Here is a 13,989-nt window from a genome sequence, read left to right as displayed (position 1 = left end):
AGTGGGTTTAAATATTTGTTACATTGGGCAAGAAGAAAAACCAGTTAGATTTCTTTTAACCATTACTTCAATTGATAAAATGATATTATCTATCTACTGTAGCTTACATACTTGGTTTAAACATACTTTCCTCTACTAAACACAATTCAGAGTTCGTCATCAGTGTATAGTAAAGATGTGACTATGAGCAATTATGCACATTATATGCAAGTATGGAAATTCATAATGAAACACTTTACTTTATATAATTAATTACAGTAATAACACTTAAAAATAATATATAGGAAGAAAATTGTTTGTGATTCTGAAACAAGTATTAAAAAGTAAATGCATTAGAGGTTACTTGTAGTTTTTATCAGAGTGTCTGTAATAACTGTTTCTAATAAAATTTGTTCATCGGAAGCAAAAAAACCCAGATAGATTCTACTTATATCTCCTGCTCTAAATACTTATCACTTAAGAAGGCAGTTTACTGAATGAATAACATACGCTGTTGTCAGTTGTTAAATATAAACAAGTCTTCATTGAAGTGATTGATTTCGTCTTAACAGACATCAGCTATTATCAAATCACCACAGTATAATATCTCAGAATAAGGCATTGGGTCCCTTGACAGTGGACTAGAGTCAATTCTGAGTGACCTGGTTGGGGGGTACTAGGAACCTAACTCCAGTCCTCTTAACCTCTGAGTCATCTCTCCACCCACAGAAGAATCTTAAAAATACTATTTTCTTAGATGTATCAGTGTCCTTGTGATCATTTGCCCATGCCCCATACAATTAAGAGAAATACAGTCTCTGACCAAAACTGGAAGCAGAAGTCAGTCTCCAAAAACCATTCAAAATATAGTCACTTTTCATTGTTGGCTTTACAAAGACATGTCTATCACTATTTTAAAATATTTGAATTGTAGCATATCACATAGTCCAAGACTATCATGTGAAAGAATAATTCAAGATATTTTTTTCATGCACAAACATATTTATTTACCTTTATCTTTTCATTAAAATCTCATTTCTTTACTTACAGAAATATTATAATTTATCTTTGGTTTCTTTCTTCCTTTTTTTTTATTTAATGTAAGAGGTTTTTTTTTTTTACTTTTTTTCTTTTATTTTACAATACTATTCAGTTCTACATAACAACCACAGATTCCCTTGTTCTCCCCCTTCCTGCCCCCTCCCCTTCCCCCCAGCCCACCCCCCATTCCCACTACCTCCAGATCAAGGCCACCCCCAGGACTGAGATAAAGAGATGGCTAATAAGACATTAACTCCAGATCCTTAAATGCTATTTCTATATTAAATTAGATCATCATAAGATGGCATATCTGAACACAATTTCATTTTCTTATGCATATGGGTTATCAATGTGTGTGCTCTTATTTAAGGATGTTTTATAAAAGTTGCCTGTGACACTGCTTGGGGGATACTGTTATTAAGTCATTACTCTTGAATTAATTATTAAGACATATGTGACAGTTTTCCCCATATTTTGTGTCACTTACCAGAGCCCTAGATGCAAATTCACTGGGTGATAATAGTTAACTTAGTGTTTTCTTATTTGTACAATGTAAGAAGTTTTCATGAACTGCCATCCGTTTCATGTCTGTACTCCACATACTTTCTCTTGTTATTCTTTTAATACAAGCGAAGGCTAAGGCAGCTACTTTAGGTGACCTTTTAAACCTAGTAAGCACTCATTGTCTGAAGAATCACATCGAAATACATCATGGTTATTGTTCTCAGAGAGACAGCAGTGGAACAAGCCTCAGAGCGACAAATGCAGATATTTGCACCACAAGTTATGAAAACAAAGGAAGCAGAGAGGGCTGACAACAAACACCAAAGATGTGCTGCAGCTGTATTTTAAGGGAAAATACAAATTGTACGGACGGTTAAGAAAGAGAAAATGTGTTAATTCTATCACGTAACTTTAAAAATACACTTATTTGTAAATGAATGTTTATTGAGTACTTAAGTTAATATTTACACTCAGGATACCATGTCATGGGAAGGGCCATTGCTTGTGCCCTCATGAAGCACAGTTCATCAAGAGGAAGGTCAGAGATTGGGAAGCTGCACAATTAAAACAGACTGTCCTTGCTTGCTTGCATGACCAACTGTTTTGACGTTGTGACACAACATTGTCATCTACAGAGTTCACACTCAAGAACTACATCATTGAGTTACAAAATAAAGTTTTCAAAATGCCTTCTACTATGCTAAGTATACAATTTTGTGTTGGGCTGCACTCATTGCTATACTTGGGCACAACTTGCCCACCACAGCTACAGGTTGGCTACATGTGTTGGGAAGCCACAGGGGAATGTGTATTTGAGCATTTTATGTTACAGGTTTTAAAGGATGAGTTTCATCATGGGCCAGAGAGAGGATGAAAATCAAGACTTGATTCTGTACTGTTTTCTTGAAGTAATAAGATCTGAACTGAGCTTCTCTTTCCCCGTTTGAGACACATTTTAGAGTTCCAAGGACTTTGGCCCTTGCTCCAACCTCTCCACCTATCAGGTTTTACTCTATTTTTACCTTCGCCTAAAACTGTCCATTCTTGGAGCATGTACTTCATATTTATTTTAGAGAGAAGATGAGACTTTCATGTTGCCTGCTGTTCTTGCTTTTGGAAATCCATCAGCAGCTATGTTCTTAGATAATTATTTTTTTCTCACTTCACTGGAAGTAGAATTAACTCCCTTCTTTGAGATAATTCCATTATTGAGGCATTACATTCCTACCTTTCCACAAACTTTCTTGTGGACTTAGAATGTCTGTTAACTTTCCTTCTTAAATCAGGCCCCCTGTGTGCCCACATCTCTTTGTTCTGTCATTCTTCTTCACCATTGTGGTTATCAGAATCACAGAAGAATAACTCATTCATTTATTCTTTTTCCTTTGCTCCCTGTGGCTTCACAGTGAAATAGGCTTTCCAGAGGTAGAACCTTGTCTAATTCTCATCAAACTCAAAGGACTTATTCATAAATGTATTCTGTATTTCACCTTTCATTTTCTGGGATGGTGTGATGCTTCTAGCTCACCTCATTTTTTTTAATTTAACAAACTTTTATCATATTTGGTGACTCCAATGAGATTCCGTTTGTTTAGGACTTTAGAGGTTCCTTTAATTCATGCAGAATTAAATAGTTCATTAGAAGACACAGAAATGTTAATATATATATATATATATATATATATATATATATATATATACATATGTAGCAATATTAATAGCTACACATCACTTTGTGGTAATTAGTTTTAGTGGTCAGCTCGGAACAACTTAGAACTACCTGGGATAAAAGTCTCAATGAGGGACTGTCTTAATCAGGTTGGCCTATAGGCATGTTTATTAGGGGTTATCTTAAATAAGTTAATTGATGTGAGATGACCCAGCCTACTGTGAGGTGACACTTGCTAAGCCAGGGATCCTAAACTGTATAAGAGTAGAGAAACTGAGCTGATCACAAGCAAAAAGAAAATAAGTGTATATGCATTTTTCCCTTCTGCTTGCTACTGTGGATGTCACGTGACCAGCTGTATCAGGATCTTACTGTTGAAGCTTTTTCACAGGGCTGGCCAATAATATAAAATTGTGAACTAAAATAAGTCCTATCTTCCTGCCACAGCTTTTGTCAGGGTGTTTTATCACGGCAACAGAAATCAAACTGTGTACATACATCATCTACATATAAGTTAACCTTTAAATGTCAACAGATTGTGTCTTTGATTGGAAAATACTTTTCTTAGTCAATTTTGATAAGGTGTCTAACGAACCCATCATTGTACCAGGGTGGCAGACAGCCTATAAATTGTACCTATCAGCTAAACCTTCTAGCATGAATATTCTTCTATAATTCTCTCTCCTTGGGTAGGGGCTTAGTTATGATAATTAAAACAAATCAAGACAATGTAAAGTCAACTTGGTGATTAATTTATAACTATTTTCAGCATTCATTTGCTTTAAAGCAACATATAAGTGGTCATTAATGAGGATTCTTCCCAAGTTGATTCTTGAAATTAGACTGGAGTCCTTTCTTGTTATGCTAATAACAGCTTCAAAAAATGATACTGAGCCACTGACACTCAGGCAAACAATATGTGTTTTCACGACCCACAAACACTGTGAGAGAATAGTGTAGTCTAAATCACGGTTTTTGTTGTTTAATGGAGGGTGTAAATTAGTCATGCAGCAATGGCTAAAGACAATAGGTTTTACTTCAGTGGAACCTCTTAATATTTGTATTGTTAGATGCTGCTGCTTCTTAATGTCAAAAGAGATTGCAAGACTTAATTACAATTAACCAAAAAGCCATAAATGAAATTGGGATATCATACATCTAGAAAAAGTCATTTTGGAATCTGTTTTTTTTAAAGGAACCCATACAACCAAGGATACTACTTGCAAAATGAGTAACTGTAGATATATTAGGCTTACAGATAAATGAGGGTCTAACCATATATACCAAGATGGTAAACATACCTCAAAGATGATGCAGGTTCAATTCTAGATTAGAAAGCAAATGTCAACACACAGAGGGTAGGCCTTTTTTCTTGCTTTCCCAATGTACATGAAGTTTATGTTTATATTATTTTTCAGTTTACTAAGTGTGTAATGCATCTTGCCTGCAAACAATATCTATACCTGAATTGAAATGCTTTATTGCTAAAGTATACTGACAATCACCAGGCTTCATAGAAACTTTTGGTGGTACAAGGTCTTTTCCTGATGTTGATGGCTGCTATCTGACCACTATGGTGGTTTCGGAAGTTTGGGTGGCTAAGTCAATGTCTTAAAATAGACAGCAAGGATATTTGCCACACTGATGGGTGTTTTCATTTTGCAAAAGATTTCTCAGTAGAATGTGACACTGTTTGAAAGCACTTGATTCACAACCAAATTTTCTCAAAACTAACATCAATCCATGCAAATCTTCTCACCCTATTATTGAATAAGCTGAAGACAAGGTTGCTTACATCTTTTGTTGTTATTTGAACATGCTTCAGAGCCACTTCAGCCATAGAGTCTACCTAATAAACTAATCTGTATGAAGCAGCTCCTCCTGTGGAAGAAGCCACAGCTCTACAGTGAAGCCTTTCCAGAATTTCAATTGACTGTGTGCATCAGGCAAATTGTAGTCTCACAGCAGAAGACTTATAAAACAATGATACTTAGGTACCAAGTTTGTATTTTTTTTTTATGTCCTGCAGAATGGATGTATAAACAGGTATATAGTGAACAGAAAATTACCTTTCACTGTCAGATCTTGGGTGTTCAGGTGCAATGTCACTGAGCAGTAATAATTTCAAAGGACTGTCTTATTCCTTTATAGTTGACCCCTACTGTGAGTTTAAAAACTTCAATAAACTATTTTCTAAACACATGTGCTATCTATCAGCCTTTTTTCCCATCCATTTACAGAACACAGGAACAGTAAATTTAAAATGCATAGTGTCCCTAGGAATCTCAGGATGGTATGGGAACCTTGGCTTCAGTGTGAAGTCACCAGCTGTATTAATGCTTTAGTCCTAACATGGGTGTTAGTCTGATCTTTGAATTAACCTCTCTAGCTATGGAAGTCCTTTATGCTGTGTAGCCCTGAGTGCTGTACTTTGAAAGTCTGCTATTTAATGTACTCACCTTCCTCACTCATTAAAAAAAAAAAATCCTCTGGAAAACATGCTGCAGTTTTTACATCAAGCATTTGTTTCACACTAAACTGATTTTTGTCATTGTGTGGTGGGGACAATTTCCTACCTTAAACCTCATGAGTCAAGTCCTTTCAAAATCAGTTTTGTAGTTTCTTACATGTTCCCAGCCATTATCAGGTTGTAAAGAGTTACAGTCTTATTTTGTATTAGTCTTTGACCGAATAGAATGATATACCTGGTTTGATCTCACAGACTATTGAATGCTTCTTTACATCAGCACCAAGCTTGGCTTGTTTACTTGGCATTTGTGAGCGCATGAAGCAGCACTTTTGATGTCTCCAGGTGCCTTTTTTCCTTTGCACTGACAACTTGCTAGGGGTTTGCTTCAACAAGCTTGGTGTGCAACCTACCTGAGCTCTTCTCACGCCTTCCTCTCTAATTCTGGTAAAAAGCAAGAGGCACGTGAATCTTTCACTTGAACATTTACAGACCACTTTAGGGATATTGATTGGCCTAAATTCAATGAGTTGGGCTCGTGGCCTAAGGAAGCTGAATGAAAGGGACATGTGGAAGAACAGCCTGAGGAGGTAGCAGGCAGAGCATAATCATTGGGGGCATGGTTTCTGATGACTTCAAATAGCATAGTTTCATCAAAGACAATAAACCATAGATCTTTAAAACAGATACAACAGTTAAAAAAAAAAACTTCAAATATTTTGACAATTGGCAAAACACAACACAAACAGAAAGACTGAGGGAATCCCTGCTACAGGACAACAGCATTCACAAATGTGAAGACCATTCCTGAAAAGAAACACGCCTTCCACGGAACCTTTTATAAGGCTGATTAACTGATTAGAATCTCAAAGATGTGGATAATTTGGGTTGTTGCAAGTCAACAGATAAAATTATCTGTGGCTTTAACACTACTCTTAATAGACACTTCCTCTGTCCATGACCTAATATCTTTACAGCCATCAGATAAGTCCCTTGGAATGTATGAACAAAAACCTAGTTTATAACCACTGAAGGGCCAAGAGTGATGTCAGATGGCATCTGAGGCCCACAGCGGAGACTTTCCTGCTTTGCTATAGTCTACCAGCTAGCATTTCTACAAATATGTTTTTTGTTTATTTTTGTTTTTTGTGACAGGGTTTCTCCATGTATTTTTGGTGCCTGTCCTAGATCTCACTCTGTAGACCAGGCTGGCCTCAACTCACAGAGACCTGCCTGCCTCTGCCTCCCGAGTGCTGGAATTAAAGGTGTGCATGACCACCTCCCAGCTACAAATATGTTTTAAAAGAACCTTGATTTGTTGTCTTGCTATAAACTCACCAGTGCTTTGGAACACTGAATATGGGAAAATCTAAATCTGTGCTCCTGGGTCATGACCACTCATATTGGTTCCAGAATAATCCATCTCTCCTCTTTGAGGTGAGAACTGTGTGTTTACATCAACACAAACTGGATTCAGAGTTGCCCAAACTTTCCATTTCTAAATAATGCAGTGTCTGTGAGATGCAATAAAAGAAAGTATAGTTAAATAAGTCATGCTTATAGTCCATCTGGCTCTAGTTTAATACAAAGCCTGAGACAAATATATTTACTTAGATTTTTAGCAATTTTTGTGCCTGTTCTCTCAATAAGAGCAGTGGAAACACTGAGGGATATTTGCTAAGAGTGAAGGGAAGGAAGTAGGAGTTAGATGTTTGTCAGAAGTAATTAGCATCTCATAAATATATGGACAATTTTAAAGAAATAAAAAAAGTGCTGGTCTCATATAACAAGTGCATATATATTTTGTGTCTTAAATATATATATATATATATATATATATATATATATATATATATATAATATTGGTCTTAGAATTACATACTTGATTTTTTATCTCTTTCTAGATGAATTGTGAAAGACTAGAGGAAATTTTGAAAATAAATTTTAAAAATGATCGTGATTAAAATACACATGATAAACTGAAAAGAAAAATTATATCTGAGCTAATTCAATGATTAATATTTTCTCTGACAATAAATGAGGGGAGTAAGAATTTTGAAATGAACCATTCCTTTCATAGTTAACACAGAGGAAGACCATGACCACCCATGCCAAGGCTCTCACAGCACTTTTCCTGTCTCTGTTCTGTACCCCAGTGACGTCTGTCATCCCTGTAATATTTACTTCCATAGTCAAGAACCTCCTGCTTTTCATCAGTAGAGTCTGTGATAACTCACTGTGACTACCAACTGACTCTCACATACTTAGCCTGACTTTCATGACCCTCCAGTAAGTCTTCCTGCAGAGCAGTGCCTGGGTCCAGCTTCCCAGGCTGAATTATGACATCACTATCAGCTGTGTGTTGGGCATGGTAATTAAAACTGTGTCTTTTTCTGAGAAAGAGGATAATCACCTTAACAAGCCCATGTGTTCACTGTTAAAATTAAAAGAAATAACCACAAAGTGCCCTCTAACAGAGCTATTTGAGTACTGAAGGAACAGGAGACTATTGTTACCTCAGAGAAGATGGTGATTATGGTCTTATATTTCCAAACTAGAGCTTTCTAAGACAGGAATTATTGTTCCCATTTTGCATATTTGGGAGCTAAGAACAAAGTGATTTCTGCGAAGTCTTAAGGTGACTGTGCACTTCTGCCATAGTTCCTCCTGTGACTGTTGTGTTTCAGGTTGTGGGCACTTTTCACTTTACTTGTTATCTATCCAAGCTTGTCACTTGCTGCTGTACTGTGAAGGACACTGGTACAGTTCAGACATGATAGTGAGTGAACAGCATGACAGATCCACCCACACTAATCTCGTGAGGTTCAGTTTTCTTCACCATAAACAATGGACCATGATGCTTACTTTTACAGTGAGGATAGTAGCTTAAATGATATGATGGCTGGTATATATACACTATGACTAAGTTTAGTAGTTTATACCAAAAAATGCATGCTAACATTGTTTTTGTTGGTACATATCAAGAGAGTAAGGTCATCCCAGTTTTCACAATTGACCAGTGTGTTAATTCTATCTAACTACTCACAATGGAACTATTTTCCTTTGTTTAGAAGCATCATTTCATTTCTCACTTTGATAAAGATGTATAAACCCTTGATCAAGCTTGTGGGGCTAGACATACTCTATTCCTCTGGACTGTGTCTTAGTTTAGGGAGGTGGTAAATGTGTACTTCTGGTATAGTATATGATACCCACAGCAATAGTCTTAAACATGGGACCACAATTTAATATAGCAATAGGCTGCAGATATAGTGTTTTCTGTTTTTCACATAAAATCCATAGGTTTATATCATCTCAAGTCATATACTTCCAACATATGCAGATCAGTAGATCAGGCTTTTGTATTAACTGTACTGTCTAATGGCTAATCTTTTATAAATATGATGACCAGACTTCTGGACTTCAGCATTTCACACAAAAACTGGAAACTTGGACAATATTTGCTCCCATTGAGGTGTGTGAAGTCCACTTGTAGCTACATGGTACTCTTTTCAGAAGACTTGCATCATGAGTCATGATAAGTTTCATTACTACTGTGAGATGTATCCAAAGATATATAGATGCCTTCAGTTTTGTATTCCCTTCAAGGCCCCAATGTTCTTAAATTCTAGTTAGTGTATTGCATCTACATAAAGCCAATCTTAACACTATTATTAGTATGTGGATGATGCTAAAAGGACTTGTTCATATGACAGTATTTCTTTTCATCATCATTAATATACATCAAGTCATTATTCAATCTTAGGAAAGAAACAAAGCCTGAATTATGTCATGCCAGTTTCACAGAAGCATGCATAAAAAGTATACTCTATTGATGGGCTGCCAGACTTGGGATCCGAAGAAGCAATGATGCTCGGAGTCTGCAAACTCTTGTCTGAGTTTTAGAATCGTATGACAGGAGGACATCTGTGGTGTCTTACCTAGCAATTTGTAGGCAAGTCATATAAAACTAAATTACAACATTCTCTGACTAAAACTGTCTTCATGCAGTGTGTGAAAAACTTTATTAGGATTAGTAAACAGAAAATAGAACATTCTGTTATCTTACCTATATGTTGCCCATACATGTGGTAGAAGAAACTGAAACAATAAGCAGTGTTTGTAGGTCCATATGGGTTTTTGGGAGCTATGCTGAATACAGGACTGAGAAGTCGAGCTTTTTCGCCTTCTAGTCTGGGTCGAGATGTCTCAATATACATATAAAAACCTGAAAGTAGGAGAGGTAAGTGTTGAAGTACATTCTTATGAGGAAACATAAAATGTTATTGTTTGGATTCAAAGTAAAAGTTGATAATGTGGTTTAAATCTCATTTATAAAACCTTTGTGACTATATACAAATAATCACAACTTTAACAGGGAAAAAATGACATAAAGAACTGAGAGAAGTGATCATTTTAGAGATGAATTAGCACAAAAATAAATAATGACACACTGATCTCTCAGCTATATTTATCACTGTGGTGTGAGAAAACATCAATGACCACAAGCTTTGGAAATATCTGAATTGCTGATAGTATGCATAAAATACAGTGTTTTACCCTTTGATTCTCAAATACATAACTCACTGCCACCTTGCACTTCCTGTTGAGAACATTCCCAGCTATCCAGCTGCTGTGTGCACTGCTCTGCAAACCCTCCTACCTTCTTTGGAGCCACTGCGATCTGCATTGGGCCCTGTGTTAGGGGTGTATTTTGTATTTCTTGTTGCAGTACTTTGTTTGGTCCAGTCGAAATTATCAGTGTCATCTTGGGTGAATAGACAAATATTACCATCTTCAAATCCACAGTGAAATTCCCCTGTTAACACATTTTAATTAACATAATAAATATTAATTAGATCGAGCATTGTATTGTTTTATGAGGAAAAATTTCAATATTACAATGTAATAACAGTGCAGTCATGACATCAAAAACCTTAATGGCCATTATCACTAAATACAAAGCTATTATAATTCTGGTGAAAAAGAGTAATGATTTCATTAGCTTATTTTAATTTTACAAAGTAATTGGCTGTATTCTGACATTTCCATACGTACATACAATGCCCTTTGATCATCTCTCTCCCTCTCCCTGTGTATCCATCAATCCCCTTCTGCTTTTCTCTTTCATATTTCAGAACAGAGAGGGAAAACAAGGAATAAGAGACCATGATAAATGAAGACATGAGAATAGGAAGAAGGAAAGTGCTAGAGAGATCCACAGAAATCCACAAAGATACCCCCACAATAGACTACTAGCAATGGTCGAGAGGCAGCCCAAAATGAACTACTCTGGTGATGGGATGGCCAAACACCCTAATAGTCGTGCCAGAAACCCCATCTAAGGACTGAGGGAACTGGATGCAGAGATCCACGGCTAGGCACTGGGTGGAGCTCCGGGAGTCCAATTGGTGAGAAAGAGGAGAGGGTTTGTATGAGCGAGAATTGTTGAGACCAAGATTGGAAAAAGCACAGGGACAAATAGCCAAATGAATGGAAACACATGAACTATGAATCAATAGCTGAGGAGCCCCCAACTGGGTCAGGCCCTCTGGATAAGTGAGACAGTTGATTAGCTTGATCTGTTTGGGAGGCATCCAGGCAGTGGGACCAGGACCTGTTCTCAGTGCATGAGCTGGCTGTTTAGAACCTGGGGCTTATACAGGGACACTTGGCTCAGCTGGGGAGGAGGGGACTGGACCTGTCTGGACTGAATCTACCAGGTTGAATTCAATCCTCAGGGGAGTCTTTGCCCTGGAGGAGATGGGAATGGGGTGGGCTGGGGGGAAGGCAGGGGGTGGGGGTGGGGAGTGGGGGGGAGAGGTGGGAGAGCAAGGGAATCCATGGCTGATATGCAAAATTAAATTATAAAATAAAATAAAGAAAAAAGAGAATAAAATCTTCTTTTACGTTAAACCAGTATCTTACTACACAATTAAGGCCCAAATCTTTTGTTTAGAAGCAACCAGATAACTCAAAATAATAAAACAATTCACTTGTTTTTGACTTATGGCTGGAGAATTTTCCTAACTTTTTTTTTTTTTTAATACATTGGAACCGTTGAGGCGGAAGTGTCAATTAGGAAATAAAAGCTTCTAACATGGAAGTGGTGGCACAAACTCATAATCCCAGCGCCCAGGAGCTGTGGTAAGAGAACTGCCATGGCTTTCAAGCGCACAGTAAATCCCAGGGCAGACTTTACTATAGAGAAGACCTTGTCTTAAGAAACAGAAGTAAAGAAAATGAGACTTCTGAGTTCACCTGGTGGCCTTTTAAACATGCGCACCTTGAGCGTGTAATTTTTTATGTCCTGTCCTCTAGCTCTGCTCTTCTACACACACACATCTGCGAAGCCGTACGTTCGCTTGGGGCAGGCGACAGTAAATTGCTTTTGAAGCGGTCATCACTCATGCTTGAGTTGAACGTGGTTCGCCAGATGTGTGAAATCCACTGGAGGTGAATTTTATACAATAACTCTACGAAGAGCCTGAGGAAGGACTGGGAGGTTTTGATGCCTGCCATATGCTGAGTTCAGAAACAACCTGAGCTCAGAGAGAGAGAGACTTTTTCAACTTGCTGTTAAATATGTGTGCTTGTGATTTTATAATAGAAGATTTTCTTACCGGGACATACCCTGCTTCAAAAAGTGTATACACAGATGAGCTGGTGTGTTCCATCAGAAACACAAGCTGGGTGCACCAATGGAGAAAAGATTAAATGTGGTGCATGTTCTTCCATTCAACAAAGTAAGGACTCTGTAAAATCTGAGGACTCTTCACCATGAGTTCACAAATGAGGAAACTTTAGTTCAGTCAGCTTTCCTTGTTAAAAATAAAGTCCGCACACACCCCAGCTTCGCTGAAGTTCACAGAGAAAAACATCTAAAGACTCTCCCACTGGAGTCCCTAGCACCCTCGCAAAGGGGTAGACCCATTAGGTATCTGCAGGAAAGGGGAACTTGGTTGGGATCATATACCTAACGAGTTAAGTGAAGCCTTTTTCCTTACGTTTAGTATGCCTTTGTTGGATTAAATAGTTACTGTGTATCTGTATATTTATTTATAGTCTGTCTAGATGGATATGTTCTAGAAAGACAATAGTCTACATAAAATATTTTATTCAAAAACTATTTTTATTTATGTAAGTGTGTGTGGGTGTGCCTGTCTGTGTGTGGGTACCTTCAATGTGTGGGTGCTCATGGAACCAGAAGAGCTGGAGTCAGAGGCAGTAGTGAACTACCTGATAAAGGGACAGGGAACTGAACTCAGCTCCTTTGGCCGAGCAGTAAATGGTCTTAACCAACAGACCATTTCTCCAGCCCAACACCACGTCTTTCAGGCACATATTTCTGGTACTGATTTTATACGAAAGAAGACAGGATCTTAGGATGCTATCAGTAAAAAAAAATATAACATTTGTGACTGTATGGTGGCAATATACATACTACTTTCTCCTGCTGTCTTTTAGGAACAATGCATAGTTCCTTTACTTGAGAGTTTTGATCCCAAAGGAGACTGTTTATTAGGTCTTCAGTTGTTTAGTGTCATATTTTACTTTTGAACAATTCACAAAGATACCCCCACAAAAGACTGCTGGCAATGGCCGAGAGACAGCCCGGACTGACCTACTCTGGTGATGGGATGGCCAACACCCTAACAGTTGTGCCAGAAACCCCATCCAAGGACTGAGGAATCTGGATGCAGACATCCACGACTAGGCCCCGGGTGGAGCGCCGGAAGTCTAATTATCGAGAAAGAGGAGGGTTCATATGATAGAGATTTGTTGAAACCAAGGTTGGATAAAGCACAGGGACAAATAGCCAAACGAATGGAAACAAATGAACTATGAACCAAAGGCTGAGGGGCCCCCAACTGGATCAGGCCCTCTGAATAGGTGAGACAGTTGATTGGCTTGATCTGTTTGGGAGACATCTAGGCAGTGGTACCAGGTCCTGGACTCGTTGCATGAATTGGCTGTTTGAAACCTGGGACTTATGCAGGGACGCTTGGCTCAATCTGGGAGGAGGGGACTGGACCTGCCTGGACTGAGTCTATCAGGTAGATCTCAGTCCTCGGGGGAGGCCTTGATCTGGAGGTGGTGGGAATGAGGGTTGGACTGGGGGGATGGGGAGGGAGGCAGGAAGGGGGAGAATAAGGGAATCTGTGGCTGTTATGTAGAACTGAATAGTATTGTAAAATAAAATAAAATGTCAAAAAAAGAACAAATGGAAAGATGTATTTCAGAATTCTTGCAAAAACTTATGCTCTGTGTTATTTAAAATGAAATACAATGGGGCTGGAGAGATGGCTAAGCAGTCAAGATTACTGGT

The 13,989-nt window shown here is 38.0% G+C and overlaps 1 protein-coding gene across 3 annotated transcripts in view; it reads right to left on the bottom strand.

The window, feature by feature from the left end:
- The window catches only part of Mdga2 (MAM domain containing glycosylphosphatidylinositol anchor 2), a 793,868-nt gene that overhangs the window by 22,367 nt on the left and 757,512 nt on the right, over positions 1-13,989 (bottom strand). For all 3 annotated transcript variants that reach the window (XM_042260511.2, XM_076550567.1, XM_076550568.1), the window contains 2 exons: positions 10,324-10,479; positions 9,730-9,888 (listed from right to left, as the gene is read on the bottom strand). In XM_042260511.2, coding sequence (XP_042116445.1) covers positions 9,730-9,888; positions 10,324-10,479 — 315 coding nt within the window. The remainder of the gene's footprint in view (positions 1-9,729; positions 9,889-10,323; positions 10,480-13,989) is intronic.

Source organism: Peromyscus maniculatus, chromosome 14 (assembly GCF_049852395.1).
Source record: "Peromyscus maniculatus bairdii isolate BWxNUB_F1_BW_parent chromosome 14, HU_Pman_BW_mat_3.1, whole genome shotgun sequence".
Lineage (NCBI taxonomy): Eukaryota > Metazoa > Chordata > Mammalia > Rodentia > Cricetidae > Peromyscus > Peromyscus maniculatus.
The sequence above is the reverse complement of the archived record's forward strand: the minus strand, read 5'-3'. Positions and strand labels throughout refer to the sequence as shown.